Source organism: Orcinus orca, chromosome 19 (genome assembly GCF_937001465.1).
Source record: "Orcinus orca chromosome 19, mOrcOrc1.1, whole genome shotgun sequence".
Lineage (NCBI taxonomy): Eukaryota > Metazoa > Chordata > Mammalia > Artiodactyla > Delphinidae > Orcinus > Orcinus orca.
In genome coordinates, this window is record NC_064577.1 from 50,378,709 (window position 1) to 50,398,015 (window position 19,307).

The window sequence follows — 19,307 nt, forward strand, 5'->3', positions numbered from 1 at the left end:
AAAAAAATTTTTTCCCCCAACGTGGCTAATACCACTACTGGCCCTAACTGTTTCATAGGGTTGTTATGAAGATCAAATAAAACTCAAGATGTGACAGTGCTTTAAAAAAGAAAAAAGGTCTGTACCTTTGTACAGATTGCTTTGTAATCATAATTATAGCAAACATCACTCTGGGAACCTGCCCACACAGGATGGCTAAGAGCAGAGCTGGCTTTTCCAACCCTTGGTATAGGGACACACAAAAGCTGTTCATCTGTTTAAATGCAAAACTGTTCTGGCTGTGGCCTTGATTTTCTGCTGTCTCCCTTTTCCCATCACCTACCTTGTGATCACAAGATGAAACAAGTAAGCAGACGCTTGGACTTTTGCACTGGACTTTTCCGCAGAACTGAGTGGCTAAGAGCCAGAACACCTAGATTTGAATTCTTGCTCTACTTCCTTGCTTCCTCCAGCAAATCACTGAACTTCTCTGCCTTAATTTTCTCATGGGGCTGTTGGAGGATTTAAAGATTAAATACAAAACACATAAAACAACATTAGAAACAGTGCCTGGTACAAAGCAAGCAAGCAATCATCAAAGTTACAGTAAATCCACTGTGCTTCCTGGTACAGGGCACATCAGAGGAGGTTCCTGGGAGCTAATCTTGATTGCTGGTGTTGTGTGATTGTGTACAAAGAACATACTGTGGAGGGGACATGGGAGTGGGAAGGGCCTGGTGCAAAGGACAGGATGGAGCAGTGCAGTCTGAAGAGCGTCAAGAGTGTGGCCAAACCATGTGAGGTTACGTAGAGAAAGTTTGGCTGCTGTAAGAGGTTTAGGACTGTCAGTCAAGTGAAAGTGATTCTCAAGACACTCCGAGGTGCACTAAAAAAATGAAAGGCAGAGAAGGGCCTCCTCTCGTTATTTTTGGCTTTCATCTTTTTAAGGTGAAAAGAGGTTGAGAACAGCAAGGTTCTCTGGTGACATGGAGCTTTGGGCTTCAGCACTTACTGCCAAGAGAAGTGAACCTGAGCTGCTCTTTGTTTCCAACACCACCTGGTGAGGAGCCAGAGAAAGACAAGAGTAATCTGAATAGTCATTCCCCCACCTTTGGGGAAAGGCGGAACCCATCCCTCTTTTCAAATTCGCTCCACAAAAACAACTTTTCCCTCCATCAGAAACAGACTGGGACACAATTAGGCAACGCTGCTGGGCTGAGTCAGTCAAAAGTGCCTGAAGGAAAAAGCTGCTCATGCTGCTCCCTAAAGGGGGATAGATGGCAACAAAGGGAAATAACGTTTGGGATTAGGTCGGCGGGGAGAGACAGGCCTCCTTGAATAAACAAGGCTTTTCCCCAAAGGGCTTTGGGTGGAAGGCCATCAAAGCAAGCTGTCCATACTCCTCCCTGGAAACTCTCAAAAGGCCATGACTGTTAGCTTAGACAGGTGGCCCAGGGGTCCCTCTCGGCCAAAAATGCCCAGAATAAGCCCGAGCCTTCCCCTCAAGAATTCAGGAATACGGTTTCCAACACAAACAGATACTACATTGTCGAAATAGTGCTGGAGTGTGTCCAAGCCTTCCCTTTATGTCCTTTGAGTCATTTGGAAATGGTTAACAAACGGGTTGAACACCTGGGCTGATTACCCCAGAAGGGGATTTCCAAACAGACTCTATGCTGTAAAATCATCTCTTCCCTTCCCAAAGCAATTCAGTTCCACTTTCTCTGAAGTGTGCCCTAAAGATTCCAAATTTTCTAACTAGGATTGATTCTAGGCTTACTAAATTACAGCAGCAACTGCTGCTGACACAAAGAAACAAGGAGCCAAGCAACTCTGTGCTTTTTAGAAAGGTTTTCTTTAAATTAAGAGGAACAGATGTCCAATGTTTCAAAAAGCCACACATTTGTGGATTTGGCTGACAAACCCTCCAAGCTGCATTTCATTTCTGTTCCCAGAGAGTCAGCCAGCCACTTAGAACTGACTCACTCTCTCTGGGCCACAGTTGGGCCAGTATCTCAACTACAGAACTAGAATCCCAGATCTCAAATAAATCCAGGGTGTTTGGGTAGATAGTGGGGGCCATCTAAAACAACTTTTTTTAAAATTTTATTTTAGTAGTATCAACACCCACACAGCAAACTGTGGAAGGCTAGTAGGTCAAAGAGAATGAGTAAACAGTTGGCACTTTCCTGTCCCAGCGCCACAGTTCTAAAGGCAATGAGTAAGCAGCTATCCAGAACAGGTTCTTGTTATAATCCCTCTTATGAGTACTGGTTAAATATGCAAATACATGTAGGTTATATGCTGCAATTCAAGTCCTCACCCTCAAGGCAAATGCATTACCTTAGGTGAACTCCTGGCCTTGCTGGGAAGGGAGGGACAGGAACCCAAGCCCCTGACTACCAGATACAAATGACTCAACTGCTAGAATTTTAAAGTACACTATGTGCTTTCTTTTCTTGCTGTCTTTGAGAATAAAGGAACAAAACACTTCACATGCAGCAGTTTTGTGTAGCATTTCATTTACTATGTTTTGTGACTACTAGAGACGCTTTGATCATGTGAGTTAGAGACGGAATGTTACTTGGCTTTCAAAAATGGCTATTAAACTCGTGCTTAGGTTGTCTTAACTTTTTGTGAGCATATTAATAACTAATTATCAATAAAATAAGCCAATCGTGTGTTTTTGTAACAGGAATGAGACTTTCAGGTCTATTGGGAAAGACCTGGCATGCCACCAAATCAAATTTTTCTTTTACTGTTTAAAACCTCTTTACACCCAGCAAATCTCACTGGATATTCCAGATGGAGCTTTTCCAACAAGGTATTAAAAGCTGATCATTCCTTTTTTCCTCATCCACCTTCTAGTTTTTTTAGTATTAACTGTATAATAAAAATAAATTAGAAAATGTCAACATTTAAAGCTGGTAAGATTAGACAAGTATTTTCAGTTATTCATAGTACATTTTGTGTATCTGTGCTTTGTACCTTAACTAGGCTAGCTGGGAGCCTATTTTTATTTTATTTTTTGATAGGTAAGAAGTGGATTTATTTAGAGATGCACATTCCATAGACAGAACACAGTCCGTCTCAGGCTCCAGCGGCCATGGGAGAAACACACTCCACAAAGTGTGGGCCATCTCAGAAGCTGAGAGGCCTGGAGAGCTATTTTTAGAGTTAAGAAGGTTTTAGTCTTACTAATCAAGTCATTAGTTCATTAATTTCTGCTTTTCTTTTTATTAATTTGTATCTTGGATTTAATTAATAACTTCTTTAGACAGAGCATATCTACTCCCAAATGAGGGCATATATGCAGACAGCATTTATTTACTTATTTTTAAATATTTATTTATTCTTTTGGCTGCACTGGGTCTTAGTTGTGGCACATGGGATCTTCCTTGTGGCATGCGGACTCTTAGTTGTGGCATGTGGGAGCTAGTTCCCTGACCAGAGATCAAACCCCCGGCCCGTGCATTGGGAGCACAGTCTTTACCCACTAGACCACCAGGGCAGTCCCTGCAGACAGCATTTTAAATCCTACTTTTTTTTTTTTTTTTGCGGTATGTGGGCCTCTCACTGTTGTGGCCTCTCCCATTGCGGAGCACAGGGTCCTGACGTGCAGGCTTAGCGGCCATGGCTCACGGGCCCAGCCGCTCCGTGGCATGTGGGATCTTCCCGGACTGGGGCATGAACCTGTGTCCCCCGCATCAGCAGGCAGACTCTCAACCACTGCGCCACCAGGGAAGCGCCCTACTTTTGTTTTTGAAGTGAGTAAATGCAATGTTGTAAAATTCTTACATGTGTAGCAAATGCTGTCTTTGGTGAATTAAAAAATTGGTAACATACTAACATTTACAGCTTCTTTACATTTTATCTGATCTAATCCTTAGGACAACCTGGCTATATATCTCTATTTTTATAGATGAAATCTAGGCTCAGTTAAAAACTTTCTCAAGGTCACATTATGTTAGAGGCAGAGATCTAAACCATCATTAACAGACTAATGCACATGGAGGCAAACGGTGGGTTTCAAAATATATGGAAAGGCTTTTTGATGCTAAAAAGGGGACTCCATGAGCTCTTGACACACTGGTCAGTCAAAACACAGTTCACCGCAGTTTATAAGAGGGCAATCAGTTATTTTTTTTTTAGCTTAATAAGTAATTTGTACTTAAGAAATCACTTTGAGTAACAAGCCTCAAGCTGTCCTACCAAAGCTACAGACAGCACTGAGCACACTGGGAACACTGGCTGAGTTTGTTTGTAAGGAGTACTCGCTACTATATACACTGAATTAACTAGTGTAATTCAGCAATGTCACTTCCAGCCTGTCGTCTTCTGGAGTTTTAGAGAACGGAAATAGTGGCCATTGTCCAAATGAAATTAAAATTCTCCCTTCCTTCTAAATCCCACACTCTGGATTATGGTTATACAGAGAATCCAGAAAACACTGCAAGTTCCCACATGGCATTGCTTGAGGGAGGTGCTCCTCAGTACTTTAGGGTATAAACCCTGATGTGTCGCACTGTATTGTGTTGCTTGTCAGTCACTGAGTTGAGACATGATAAAACATTGCAGATATTTAAGGCACAAAATGAGACTTAAACAAAGTAGAGATGGAATCAAAAGAATTCCCAGGCCCTTTCTTTTATTTGCAGTAACATCAAACCATCTATTTACAAATTTTCTGGTCTCCAATCAGCTGGAATTAACTAGGCATGTCTTTGGGATCATGTTGTTTGCGTCCACTTTGGTGGATAAAAGAAAGGAACAAACCAACCGCAGGAACAGAAGGGTAGCAAACTGCTCCAGCTGGAATCCAGCAGAATCACCTGAACATGTCACACCTGAACACTTAGTGGAGGGAAGGAGGAGAGATGCTCTTCATTTGTTTTCAAAGCAAATTCATTTGAAAGAGTGAACAAGCCATCATAAGTCAAATGTATTATAAATCACTTAGACCTTCAGCCTAAGAAACTAGTCTTTGTTTTTCTTATACTTTACCCTGAAATAAATTTACCAACAAATCCCAAAGATTTAGTACAAACAGTACAAATCATATTTGCTTTCCTCTTTCCTTTCTTCAGACAAACATCAAATAAAATGCAGGTGAAGGAGATGAAACACAACTGGAAGCTGATTTAGAGACTTATACTAACGGTAAAGAATCTAAAAAATTATACTGGTTAATGTGAATCTGTTTAAAATAAAGCATTTGGGTACTGCTTTTCATGTAAGTAACTGTCATACTGCTAGAAAGTTTCTGGGTGGGGGGAAAAGACTGTTAAGAAGTAACCTTTCCAAAACCCACAAGGCACGTTGCTTGACCTTTATTTATTTAGCTTTGATCACAGAGGCTATCCCAATTTTCCATAGAATCCTCATGATACTGCTACGATATCATGGCATAAAAGATTCAAAGTGCCAGTAGACATAAGGACCAGTTTTTTTAATCGTAAACCATGATGCTCGGTAATGTTTGAATGGGAACATTTGATATGGATGGTCAGATGAAAGATACCAAAATGTCAGACAGCCCATCGACTGCTGTTGCCATGAGATTCAACAGTCAACATCAGTCTGATAAGCTACCCGACAAGGTGGTACAGCCATGGAGATGTCACGACGGTAGGCAAAACAAGCAGACATTCAGGCAGGATTTGATAAAACCAGGCATTTCTGGCCTGTTGAGACTTAAACCCAATTCTACACTCAACATAATGTCAGTACCAATTTTCCTAAAGGAAAAAAGTGAAACTGTTTATTTTTTCCCAAGCAAAACAAAATGACCAAGTTCAACCAGAAACATCCCAAAGGAAAAATCACATAAGAACAAAACACTTACTGAAGAAAGGCAAGAAAATTAGGTTACATATAAAAGTAAATTTCTGACTGTTAAAATCAGAGTACGTGCTGGGCTAAAAATTAAGATATGAGAAAGCTTGTTTTTTTAAAAAACGAGTCATTTTTCTCTCCATGTCCTGTAATTTGTATACTATCATCCCTCCTGTTTTCACAAGCCAAGAAGTCCCCTTGATATACCCGTCCCTAAGGTGCCATTTCAGCAGTGTGTAGCCAGCTGCCCAATTCCAGCCCAACAAAAAGTGCTTTGGTGGTAGCCCTTTCATGCAAATAAGTGAAGGCTTAAGAAACTGCGGTTGTAGGTGGATATGGCAAGGTTGTATTTAGTTGGTAGAAGCTAAAAGGAAGTAAAAATATCAAAACGCTCAAGAAAACGGACACAATTTTGGAATGATCAAAGATGTCTTTATAAAGTTTTTTCATGACTTCATTCTAAATATACAGAATAAAAAATGGTGTCAGCTCATTTGTGAGACACCAACAAGATTTTCCTTATACTGTCTCAAAATTGAAAGATCAGTTTCCCAAGAGGGTGTGCAATGCATCATAAAATGGCCTTTTTTCAAAGGTGGGAGAGGAAGGGTTGGGCAGGATGGCATATTAAATTTTACCATGATAGACATGCAAGACTGTTATCCAATCTAGTATAATTTATATACACTTTTGATGACTTAGGAAAACAAAGAAGTCATTTGTGACAAGCCTAAAAAGCTTGACATATTGGACATACTTAGGAACCATTTTTTTTTTGGTGTCCGGAATTCTTTAATTGTACCATGTGGGCTTTTGAAAATAACAAGTAGAAGGCCAGTTTTTGTTAAGTTTGCTGCTTAATATCACATTCCACCCTAATAAAATACAATTTGGGTTGAATTGACGGTGGATACCTTACCTTAACAAAGGAAGAGTATTGTCAGTGCAAGATATGGACTAAACTGCTTTCAGGGGAAAAAAAAAAATTAAAATTGATACAGGTTGGAAAAGGGAATTTTCCTTCCTGGTTTGGAGTCCTCCCAATTTAAGGCAGAACCCGTCCATTTAAATTTTTGCAGTTAAAACTTTTCTGCTTATTTAGTTTTCTCCTCTGAGTTCAACCGCTGCTGGATTCGTTTGGCATAACTTTGTGCCATGGAGTTAATGATGGACAGGATGAAGTAACACACCATTACAACAACCAACTTCTCAAACATCCAGGACAACCAGTTTTCTCCCTGCAGGAAGAAAGGCAGAACAATCCACGAGAAATGCTCCATTAGTTCAGTAGTAAAAAGGGGACCACCTACCATGTTTTAACGAAAATAATGAGAACCTGGAGCTTACAACTTATAAAGCCTAAACAATTAAAAATGAAAAGTCTTGTGTCTTCAGCTACTGTGAAATCTACATTCAGGCTTTCTTACACCCAGCTATTAAGATTTCACTTTGTTAGATATAAAGTCAATGTTGAGTCATATAATTTAGAATGGGGTGAGTGTGAAGTCATCTCTTATCTTTCACTACATAATGTCTTTGATTAAATCTTACTATCTGAAGTCACCATGGAGATACTTTCAGAGAGTAGTGTCAAGATAGTTACACGTGTATATATTCTTGTTCCAGGATTAGGAGCAGTTTTTAAAATATAAATGTTATCTATTTCTGGAGTCATGTTTGGTCAACTGAGGGCAGCAAAGGGCCACGTAAAGAGTGTAAGGCCATCAAAAAACAAAAAAACCCAACCAAACAAGAAAAACACTATGCTTCCTTCAAGTTTCCCATTTCAGGTTATTGCTTACTCATCCTCTTCTAGTCATTTCCTTTGCTGCAAAACTGTTTATAGAAAAGGCAGGCTTAATTTAATTAAGTTTTTAAGTTCAGTTATGTTAACAGCTTTGGTTTATATTAAAAAAAATTATTTTCCCATCTGTGAAAAGAAAAATAGAGCAAAAATGAAGGAAGATATTCAGATGAACTCAGTAAGTCCAATACTTTGTTATGCTATAAATTTTAACTTTTTAATTCACTTGGAAAGTATACTTGCTACTTATAAATAAATAATTTAAGATCAAGGTAATAACTCATTCTACATAACAGATCCATTATTTTTCATTAGCCCAAGGCTTGTTTTTGGGAGAAGATGTACAAAATAGAAGTTATCAATACATTTTCTGATCTAGACAAAGGCACATTTGCCAGTAGGGAGTAAACCGAGCCTCAAACTTCTGCTAAGACTGACAAACCTCACTCTATTTGCCTAAAAATGCCAGTGAGTGCTGTGAATGTAACTTCGCCCTGAAACTGTGGGGAGTGGGGGGGAAGAGAAGATAGAGGAAAGTCTCACCTGTGGTGCGCCTGTTTCGCTTTTGTGGTGAAGCTTCTGACGCTGGGCCTCCAGGTATTCCTGGAATGGCTTCTGCAGAGATGGACCTATGCCAGGGACAGCACTGGAAGCAGGGTACAATAACCCAAGGAAAAAGATACATTTGGGAAGAAAAGCAGGAAAAATGTTAAAGAAAAATCCACTTACCGCCTCAACTCAAAAAGCAGGGATTAGATAGAAGGAGGAAAAAACGCAACAACAATCAGCAGAGCTGGCGAAATCCTGTGAACTCTTTTCAATGGATCAGAATTCATCCTTTCACAACCCCATAAAGGAGAAAAAGCTCTCCCTCCAAATGTTTAAGAAGAAAATAGGAGCTGAGAGTCCCTTCTAGTAGAAGAGTTAGTTCTCAGAGTGAGGCCAGCTCTCAGCTGATGCTGCACACTGGTGTGGTACAAAGAATAAAATGAATGACTTCTGAGAAGTCTCACATTTATCACCACCAGTTCCTGTAAGAACTGGTTTGAACCGATTAATAAGGAAATGACTTATGCTTGTGTCATCCCTAGTTGAAAAAGAAACTGCCCGCCCTCTCTCTGACTTGTCCCATCTTCTCAGAGGGGGCGGTCCTTTCTCAATCCAAGTCCTTATTAGGACAATCTGTGCGTCATCCTTATCCAAAAAGAATGCATTAGCAGATTTGGGAGGCACCTCCCACTAGTCAGAAGTCAGTGATTAACAAAGGAACAAAGAAGGAACTGCGAACCTTGAATCACTTTGTGGTTTATGGTAGGTGGTTTGCACAGAAACTACAGTACATTACTAAACAACTTGTTCTGAGATGATTGGGACAGTGATCTCTGATAAGTTTATGTACTCGGAGCTCCCTCTCACCTAGAATATGTGGAGGTAGTGCTGTTAAACCGGTTTGGCAACTGTAGGTACCAGGCTTCTGTTTTAGAAATGCTTGCAGGCATTTTAAAAAAATGGTAACTTGGGGCAACTTAGAAAACCAAACATCTCTATTTTCTATACCCTTTATTTTCTCATCTGATAATAATAGGGCTAAAAGCTAAATGAGCCCAATCTTTTTCCTGGGGCCAGCAAAAGGTATTTTATGTATTTGCAACAGTGCCTTATGTTCTCCTTTTTTAAGTTAAGTATTAAATTAACTTCACTGCCCTTTTTCTAGAACAATGCAGTTGCTGCTTTCTGTAACAAAAAGCAGGAGTAGAGGAAGAGAAATTTCTTGCTACTATATTTACAAGAGGTGAACAAATACATAACTCCTGGCTGACACTTTTCTTTGATCCTTTTAATTATCAACCACCACACCCCTAATGGAGTCCTTATTTTATATCCAACACTGTAATTGGTACTATGGGGAAAGAAAAAAACTGCAAGAAATAGTCTATGTCCAAGAACTTAAAATCATTACAGGGATTCAAAACACACACACACACACACACACACACACACACACACACACACACATACACACACACACACACACACACACACACGACCTGATTTGCAAACAAAAGAATTTATAAATCAATAATAAATTTCTCAACTTTTTGGTACAGAAGATATACTCCAAAGAAAGTGAAGGGAAAAAAGAGAGATCAGTGTGGGGTGAAGTTGTTTAAAAAGTCCTTTAATGAATACTGAAGGATATGTAAAAAGGCCTGGATAGACATATGTAGTAGAAGCAATGAGTGCATTGATGATTCCAGAAGACCTGTATGACAGACATCAAAGATGGAGAAGTGGGACTTCCCCCGTGGTCCAGTGATTAATACTCTGCACTCCCAATTCAGGGGGCCTGGGTTCAATACCTGGTCGGGGAACTAGATCCCGCATGCTGCAACTAAAAAATGGTCCTGCGTGCCGCAACTAAAGATCCCACATAAATAAGTAAATATTAAAAAAAAAAAAAAAAAAAGAAAACGGAGAAGGGAGGGAGACTGTGGGTTAACTCCTCTCATAGACTTTTACATGGCCTTACATTAGTACGATAAACCATAAGAGCTGTCTCTGAGCTCTGTTGCTGTTTATTAGTAATGATTCTTCTACAAAGGAGCAACATAGTACAAACCTTCTCTTTAAAACAGACTTCCCTTGGGTAGTTCTTTATATAATGCATAAAGGAATGCAAATAGCTCATCCACGTACACTTGAACTAAACCACATGAATATAAAAAAAAATCCAGTAAAATAAATGCACAAAAAGATTGGCTTTGAAGATTACAGATTTATAAGAACTTTCCTTCAGAAATTCTTTTGGCCACAGGCACAGCTTGCAGGATCTTAGTTCCCCGACCAGGGATTGAACCCAGGTCCATGGCAGTGAAAGTGCCGAGTCCTAACCACTGGACCGCCAGGGAACTCCCAGAAATTGATTCTTTCACCCTTAATAACAATAACTTATGTCATTGTTTTAAACTCCCAAGGATGGCTATAGTCAAGCCAGTTTTTTTTTTTTGAAAGTTAAAAAAAAAACTTATTTAGAGAGGCTGAAATGATTGTATGCTTATTTGAACAGCTAGGTTGTACAAGAAATGACTTGAAAATTCCCTTTTTGATGTCCTCCAAGAGTTGGGTTCCATTATGTGTCTTGTTCTTTCTTCAGACCTCTAACTTCAGACTGACGTTAAGCAAAAATATGGCTTACAGTTTTCCTCAAATCATTCTTGGGCTCCAGGGTCAAGCCATTATTTAAAGAGAAAATTAAGAACCAAGACCCAATGGTAGAAAGGTTCTACTTTGCTGTTGTTGTTGAGGGGAATGAGGAAGGGACTGGCAACAATCATTCTAGATTCCTTTCAAAATAACTGGAAACCATAAATGATTTGCCATTGTAAGTCCATTAAGACCTATTTTTTTAGCTGATAGAGAATATATGTCATTACACATTTACATGATGTGTAACTTTCAAAGAATTATCTTGGGCTAATGCAGAGATTAATTTTTCAAGGGGCTATGGTGTTTGTTACATGCTTTAGAGAGTTTTTGGTGGTGGGATGGGAGGTTCAGTTTTTCATAAGAGACTAGGAACTGGTGAAAATAGAGAAGTTAAAAGTTTTTACAGCAAGATATTAACCAAAACTATTATGAAAAAATGCCACATGATCTGAAAAAATCTAAAAAGTTAACATATTTGAAAACTAGGTATTAAGTGTTACATAATGAATTATTCGTCAGGTCCTCTTACTTTTTTAAATATATTCATCAAAATTTTAGTTTTATTTTCATTTCTCTATGTCTACAAACCATGGCTTAAGGCCACACATGCCTCAGCTTATACAAAGCACTCTTACACTAAAGTTTTCTTAATTAACACGAAAGTTCTTTAAGTTCTTTAGATAAAAATTGAAATTACAGTTTTCACTCTTAACATACATTTAAGGAAAACAATAGCGCCATCTCATGACTTCATCCCTCAAGTTATTTTCAAGCAGCAGACACAAGTAAGAGTCCATTCTTACATTTAGGATTAATTTAAGGTACACACATGAGGAAGGAAGAACTCGCATCACAGTTCAGTGTCTCTTTATAGTTGGCTCAGGAAATAAATGCCATTTTCTGAAAGCCATTGAATTCAGAGTACCTTGTGCACCTGGCTAAGGACCCTCATCTCAACCCATGGTGGGTGGGTGAAGTTCTCCATCTGTCATTAGGTGCTGATTAAGTTCAAAGTATTAGTTACTATTTTCCAGTCAGTGGTTGGATTTAAATATACTTAAACTAGCCGTAAACAGCCATTTTCTCTAGGTGAGAAAACCTTAAAGAAGAAAAGAAAAAACAAAGGAAAACAAAAGCAAGAATAAAATTGATCTCATCTACTTTTCCTTGCTGTAGACCTTCAGCATAGTGGGTAAAAAAATTTTTGTGGATAGTAATATCTTGATATTTATTTTCTTGGCACACACATTTTTCAGATAATATAATTCATGAAGAAACAAATTTCCAACAACTTATTCTAATGGCAATTTTTGAACTTTTGTTACTGATTTTAATAAAGAAAGAAAGAAACAAACAAAACACCTCAGAAAATGCAAACAAAAGAAGGGAGAAAAAGTAAAGAAAAAATTCCACAGAAGTCTAATAAACCCACTCAGAGCTCAAAAGTGGTTTCATGGAAACAATATTTTGCCATACTTATATACTTAAGTATGTGTTAAAACAAAAACAAGACAAACTTCTTTGCAAAATTCTGTCAAGGGCCCTGACCATTATGCAAACAAAATCTATTATTTTTCTATGTTTTTTAATGCATCTGTGACTCTGTTTGTGGAATCACTTATCTGATAAGAAATCTGTATTTTAAACTCTCCCCATATTGACTCATTATAAATAAAGGTCTGCATTGTGTTCCCACAAAAAGCCAGAAAATCTACCAGAGGAAGCATCACAATCGGCAGAGGTTGCATAGAGTGGGTGATGTGAGTACTCCAGTTTTTCACAATGCTTAAATTTTCATTTTATGAGCAGACACCTATTCCAAAAAATTCATCGGTCATTGTTATTCTGTTTTCAAGGGACTCCTTTCAAATTTTGTAGGTCTCAAACAAATTGGTTCACCAGATATAAAAAACACACCATTTGATTTACTTTGATTCTCTTCTCCATTACAGACATAGTCATCAATCTAGGACTTGCTATTAAAAGACCCGAAATTTTCCTGTTCATGATTCTGTTTGGATTTTTCCACCCAGATGAGTGTTTTTTATTATTATGTGCCATCATGAAACTGGGGCACAGTGCTTAATGACACAGAAGTAACATAAACTTTTTAAAAATTGATTTGTCTTGTTTAGCCCTATTTACACAGGACCTATATAAGGTTAAGCAGTTGAAATGCCTATGGGAATTAAACAGGTATTAATAAAGTAAATTTTTAATACAGGCTCTGCTTTGTTAACCACTTTTTTTGAAGATCTTAGCATTAATGTGATTGTGTAAGTCATATCATTGGCGTTCCAGAAAATATACTGTCTGACATGGATTCCTAGTAAGGCTATAGGGCAGTAAGCCTTTATCTTTCTTAGAAAAAAAAAGTATGTGCAAAAAAAATTTTTTTTAACCTTCGTTTCACTATTTGTGCAGTACTTTGAGGCTGATTTATTTAACATTCCTCTAATGATTAATCAGAACATGGAAATAACACTCTCAGGGTGTGGTTAGTTAAACCTCGGAAAGCTTATGAATGTGAGAAAATGTTTTTAGAAGAAGATTCAGGTCAGGGGTAGTATTAAAAGAAAGGGAAAGGAAAGGTTTAATCAAGTCTACTGCTGCTATAATTCAGAAAGCATAACAGAGATCTTTTGAAGTAGACTACTTTTTGATAGCACCAAAAGCAGCTTTTAAGGGCAGAGGAGCCTAGACCAATGGTCTGCGAACATTTTTGATATTTGTACTTACGCAAATAGTAAAATGTACAAATACAAATTAAAATGGATAAAATATGGATGGAATCTTAAAATTTTTTAAATTGTTACTAAATGTCTTACTAATTATGACAGCTTTCATGCTATCATTAGCAAATATTTCTGATTAATGGGACATAGAAAAAACAATAAATTGCAGCATGCCCACTGTAAGCCCCTTTTGTACCATGGAACTCTTACTCTAACCCTAGCCTATGTTTGTAATCCATGATTTGTGATATTCTGACATGTGGATTGAGGGAGTGCCAATCAGACTGATGGTAAACTATATCCTCCATGTATGTATAGCCATATAAATTATATGTACATATACTACCATAATAATGTTATGTACATTACAAAATACACAAAAAATAACAAAGATGAAAATAAATATAAATAGAAGTTCTATTTTAGTCCCACTCCAATGGTGGAGACCACTGGTTTAGACCAGGAAACTAAACCACAAGGGGTACAGATACTATACCTTGTTCCCAAAAGGTCAAAAATATCTTAAGGCTTAGTTAGCAGAACAACTCAAGGCAAAACTCTTAGGTAACATATTAGAGAAAAGAAAGCTATTTCTACAAAGATCCAGATTAAGTGTCTCTTTTTTGCTCATCCTTCCATCCTTTATAGTGGCTCCTATAAAGAGGGCCTTTAAGAACCTGAATAGCCAAATCTCAAGAGACTGAAATCCTGTGCCCACAGTTAAACTTATATTTATGTTTTAAATGAATATCAGGGTCTTTAGAATTTTCTTGATTGGGTGAGGATCATTGTATGTAAATCAATAAGTCAAATTTGACTCCAGAGAATTCTATCAATTGAGATTTGTCCTGGGAGCTGAGAAGTAAGTACAGCCGTAAACAGACTCTTCTAGACTGAAGCTACAGGCTCTTCTGCTAAAGAGATTAAATTTTACAATTAAGGTACTGGTAGGATATATTTTCAGGGATGAAATAAAAGCCCCTCCCTATCCCACCTCCATTACATGCTGATCTGTCTTCTGAACAAAAGAGGCAATGATAATACGGTAGGTAGAAGTTCAGTGACAAGATGGCCTAGCAAGTCCCTTTCTTGATAACAGTCTTATAAATAATTCTTTGTTTTCAGAAACGTGCACATGTTGGTCAAACACTGTAGAGTTAAACACCACACCACCATAACCAACCCCACCCCCGGCCCTGCCCCCACTGGGCAGGGAGGCCAGGATCTAAACAGGCTTAACGGTTAGTACTTTAATGAGTTGTCATTTCCTGTCTGATAAAGATTCTCACAGTATTTAACCACCAGTTTCCCTGGGGCCCCGACCAATACTAGAACTCTATTCATAGTCACTCAGAATGGATCTCAGACTCCTGACCTGATTCAACAATGATAGATTTCCCTGCAAATGAAACAAAAAGTCTTTCCTCCTTAGGTAGACTGCTCAGGAGAAGAGGCAGGCAAGGCAGAGGGGAAGTAATTTATCAAACAATCTTTCTGAAGAAGCCAAAGGCCATCATGCTAAAATCCATTAATATTTATAGCCTTTAAGTCCTCAGAGATTAGAGAAAGAAAAAAGAAAAAAAGATACAAATTGATCCCTAATTAATCCATGAACCCAGGAATATGACAAGTAAATGAACTGGTGTTGGCTGCAAATAAACATATTTAACCCGGTAAAAATGGGATCCAGTAATCCCATGTGACTGAAATGAAAGAGTTAAAATCTAGGGCTTTATCATATATACAAGTTTGAGTTGATAGTCTCTGGTACCATCTAAAATTCGTTGTGATTCAACCTCAGGATTTGGGATTAAAACATCTTGAATTTCATTCACAGCTGTGCCCCTTTCAAATTATTAAAACCTCTTTTGTACTCAAGTTAGTCCATTGTGCGCTGAGTAGAACTGACACCATGACACCATGGTGATGACACCGTCAGTTTCCTAGTGGCTGTGTAGAAGGAAGACCACTGCTTTATCCAGAAACATCAGGTGTACTGTTTCTACTGCCTCACAGCATATTTCTATCACAGGCGTCTTTCAAAAAAAAGTAACCCTCAATTGCACTTGCTTTCCTTTTTAAAAAAAATTTATTTGTTTATTTTTGGCTGCATTGGGTCTTCGTTGCTGCATGCGGGCTTTCTCTAGTTGCAGCGAGCAGGGGTTACTCTTCGTTGCAGTGTGCGGGCTTCTCATTGCAGTGGCTTCTCTTGCTGCCGAGCATGGGCTCTAGGCGCACAGGCTTTAGTAGTTGTGGCACGCAGGCTCAGTAGTTGTGGCTCACAGGCTCTAGAGCGCAGGCTCAGTAGTTGTGACACAAGGACTTAGTTGCTCCGCAGCACGTGGGATCTTCCCAGACCAGGGCTTGAACCCGTGTCCCCTGCATTGGCAGGCGGATTCTTAACCACTGTGCCACCAGGGAAGCCCTGCACTTGCTTTTGAACATTTGGAATTGTTTTCTATAAGAATCAGGATGAAGGTAAGACCTCCTCACAATTAGCACATACTCTTTGAAATATGCTATCATTAAAGGGCAGCTTTTGAAAACAAAACCTCATTTCAGAATTTTGAGTTGAGCAATAGAAGCCAAACAGGCATTTATGTTAACGAAGGAGGGCAGAGCTAAAGAAGTGGTCTCATATAAGAACCAAGTAAAAGTGATTGGCTGCTAAAACAAAACCCTGTTAAAAATCAACTGCTGCTGGCTGGATGACCCACTGAGTTCTAAGAAAGAAAGAAATCAGCAACAGGGACCCGCAGACCCAAAGGTCAAGAATAAAGAATAGTTTGCGGAATTTCAAATTTAAGGTGAAATAGCACGGAAGCTCACTGGCCTTTATATCATTCAAAGTGGCTTGACTGTGAGTGAAAAAAGTGACAGTATTGAAAACGAATTTAAATTTATCAAGAAAAATCTAGTTACTCCAACCATTAGGCAGAAACTCGCTAAATGCAGTAGATAACCTTAAAAACAAAAGCCAGGATCTCTGCCCTCAATGAACTTAATCTAGAAGGGTGATGAGAGGGAGAGGAAAAAAAAAATGCATTTAAACCTACAGTACAAAACCCAGTAGGTTTCTCAAAGTAACACCGGCAGTAACTAGTTTCAGCTGTGCCAGGTCAATACAAGTGTGAACAAGGATAGTAGACAGAAAGAACTCATGCTGACTCCCTATCACATTCATGAGGCAGCCATTTGAAACTAGCACTCTCGTCCACATCTCCAACTTCAAGATTACCTCAGTAGCTGTGGCACGCGGGCTCTAGAGCGCAGGCTCAGTAGTTGTGGGCACGGCGTTAGTTGCTCCAAGGCATGTGGGATCTTCCCGGACCAGGGCTTGAACCCGTGTCCTCTGCATTGGCAGGCGGATTCTTAACCACTGTGCCACCAGGGAAGTCCCTTCATTCCAGTTTTGAAGGAAGAAGTGGTTAAGGAGAATAAATCAAACCACTCAGGCTTTTGATCCTATCTCCTTACAGCTCTTACCATTTACATGAATTTAAATATGTTTCAGTTTCCCCATGAAGACAGTGATAGCAAGTACCTTATAGATTTTATTATGCATATTCATAAAAACAAATGTAAAGCATCTGGCACACTGAGTGCTTACTAAATGTTATATCCAACCCACGTCCTTCCTTTTCTTCATTTGTATTTTCCATCTCTAGCTTTTAACCAGAGTATTTCCCTCAGCCTAAAATACACAGAGGTCTCTCCTAATAATGAATAAATGAATTCAATTAGTCAACAAATATTTATAGAACACTTAAAATGCGTCAGGTATGACCTTGGCCTGACTTTTTCTTTACCCACTATGTAGGTTAATATAATTGGGTTTTAGTTTTCATCATTCTACAGAAATGCTCTAATTATGGTTAATAGTAACTTCCTAATACAATGTCCATTTCTCACCTTACAGTCTAACTCCAGTGTTCTTGCTTTAACCTTTAACTATCTGCCTCCCAATATCTATAAGAAAAATACAAAGGAGTTAAGAGTCAAAAGAGAAGATAAACTACAGGAAGAGGACACGAAAAAGAAGGAATTTTCTATCTGAAGTACAGAAGATTATATTAAAATCAGCATGTACAACTGATTCTCAGCAGCTGGGGTCTTAAAACCTCTGTATCCTCCTCCGATTAATACAGTTATTTGTGTTCCACACTTCCATAACTTTTTCTGACAATGATCAAAAACAGTCAAAGAGAATCAAATACATAAACCAGGTTTGTGTATTTTAAAATGAAAGGGTAGGGACTTCCCTGGTGGTGCAGTGGTTAAGAATCCATCTGCCAATGCAGGGGACACGGGTTCGAGCCCTGGTCCGGGAAGATCCCACATGCTGCGGAGAAACTGAGCCCATGCGCCACAACTACTGAGCCTGTGCTCTGGGCCCCGTGAGCCACAACTACAGAGACCACGTACCACAACCACTGAAACCCGCGCGCCTAAAGCCTGTGCTCTGCAACAAGAGAAGCCACTGCAGTTAGAAGCCTGCGCACTGCAACAAAGAGTAGCCCCCTCTCGCCGCAAATTAGAGAAAACCCGTGTGCAGCAACGAAGACCCAACACAGCCAAAATAAATAAATAAATAAATAAAAATAATAAAATGAAAGGGTAGATTTTCTTTCTGTAGAAGAAAAAGTCCAGACCAATATGGCTCATTCTGACCACTTACAGAGTGAGGAACAAGAAACAACATTAAGATTCAAGCACTTTATTACTCACTGGTTAAAATGATCTCTCTTGCCACAGGCAAGTCTGACTCTTGAGGTCAAATGTCAAGTTAACTTAGAAATAGGAGACAGCAAAGAAGAGCATGGAACATTCTGTATCTGGTAAAAAAGTCCCTGCTCCAGCCAACCCCATCCCCCGAGTTCAATGACTGAGTTATGGAAATTTTCTTGTGTGGTAAAACTGGGGACTTTGTCTTCCAATAAGACTCTGGCAACCTGACAATGAGCCAATGTTCTGCATATGGTTTGTTACGAGTCATATGCTTAATGTTATTTTCTGGGAATTCTCATCCTCTATTTGGTGAGAATATCAGAACATGTCATTTTAATCATGATTTTAAAGTTAGACTTGGTCATGCTCTTTAAGAAATATGTCCAGGTCTCTCTCATTGGAGAAAATCTAAAATTAAATAAAAATAAGTTTAAAATCAAAGAAAGAAAGAAAGAGAAAGAAAGAAAGAAGAAAGAAAGGAAGGAAGGAAGGAAGAAAGAAAAGAAAGAAAGAAAGACTGCAACAAATGTAAGGCCTTAGAAGCTCTAAAGTTCCCTGGTTCTTTGGTTCTGTCCTCTGACTTACTTCAGCTTAGGATATCAGAGAGTGAAAAACTCCATTACATGCCTAATCTTTTTTCAGAACCTTTTCTCTGTCCTCTTGCCAAACATACTATAAACCAAAAGGCTTTTTCAAGGCTATTATCTGTTCTAACCTTTCAGAATATGTAACTGATTCATTACATCTATTCAGATTTTCATATATAACTAGACAGCCCTTTGATTTAGGAATAGGTAATAGGGATACCTTTCCCTAAGCCCAGGGATACTAATGATTACTTTCCAGAACTGTCCAAGAAATAAATCTACAAATAATTATTTCTGGTCAAGGGAGGGGAATTATTTACTCTTAAAATTACAATAAATTTTGGAGGTAGGGCTTATATTCTCTCTGGGACGTTAGGACTGTCATACCATGATAAACTATACTAAAAATACCACAGTCCAAAGGCACACTTA

The 19,307-nt window shown here is 38.6% G+C and overlaps 1 protein-coding gene across 5 annotated transcripts in view; it reads right to left on the reverse strand.

The window, feature by feature from the left end:
- Positions 1 to 4,610: 4,610 nt before the first annotated feature.
- Positions 4,611 to 19,307, reverse strand: part of VMP1 (vacuole membrane protein 1) — a 131,396-nt gene continuing 116,699 nt past the window's right edge. For all 5 annotated transcript variants that reach the window (XM_004271748.4, XM_049702334.1, XM_033431653.2 and 2 more), the window contains 2 exons: positions 8,162 to 8,264; positions 4,611 to 7,052 (listed from right to left, as the gene is read on the reverse strand). In XM_004271748.4, coding sequence (XP_004271796.1) covers positions 6,909 to 7,052; positions 8,162 to 8,264 — 247 coding nt within the window. In that variant the 3' untranslated portion in view covers positions 4,611 to 6,908. The remainder of the gene's footprint in view (positions 7,053 to 8,161; positions 8,265 to 19,307) is intronic.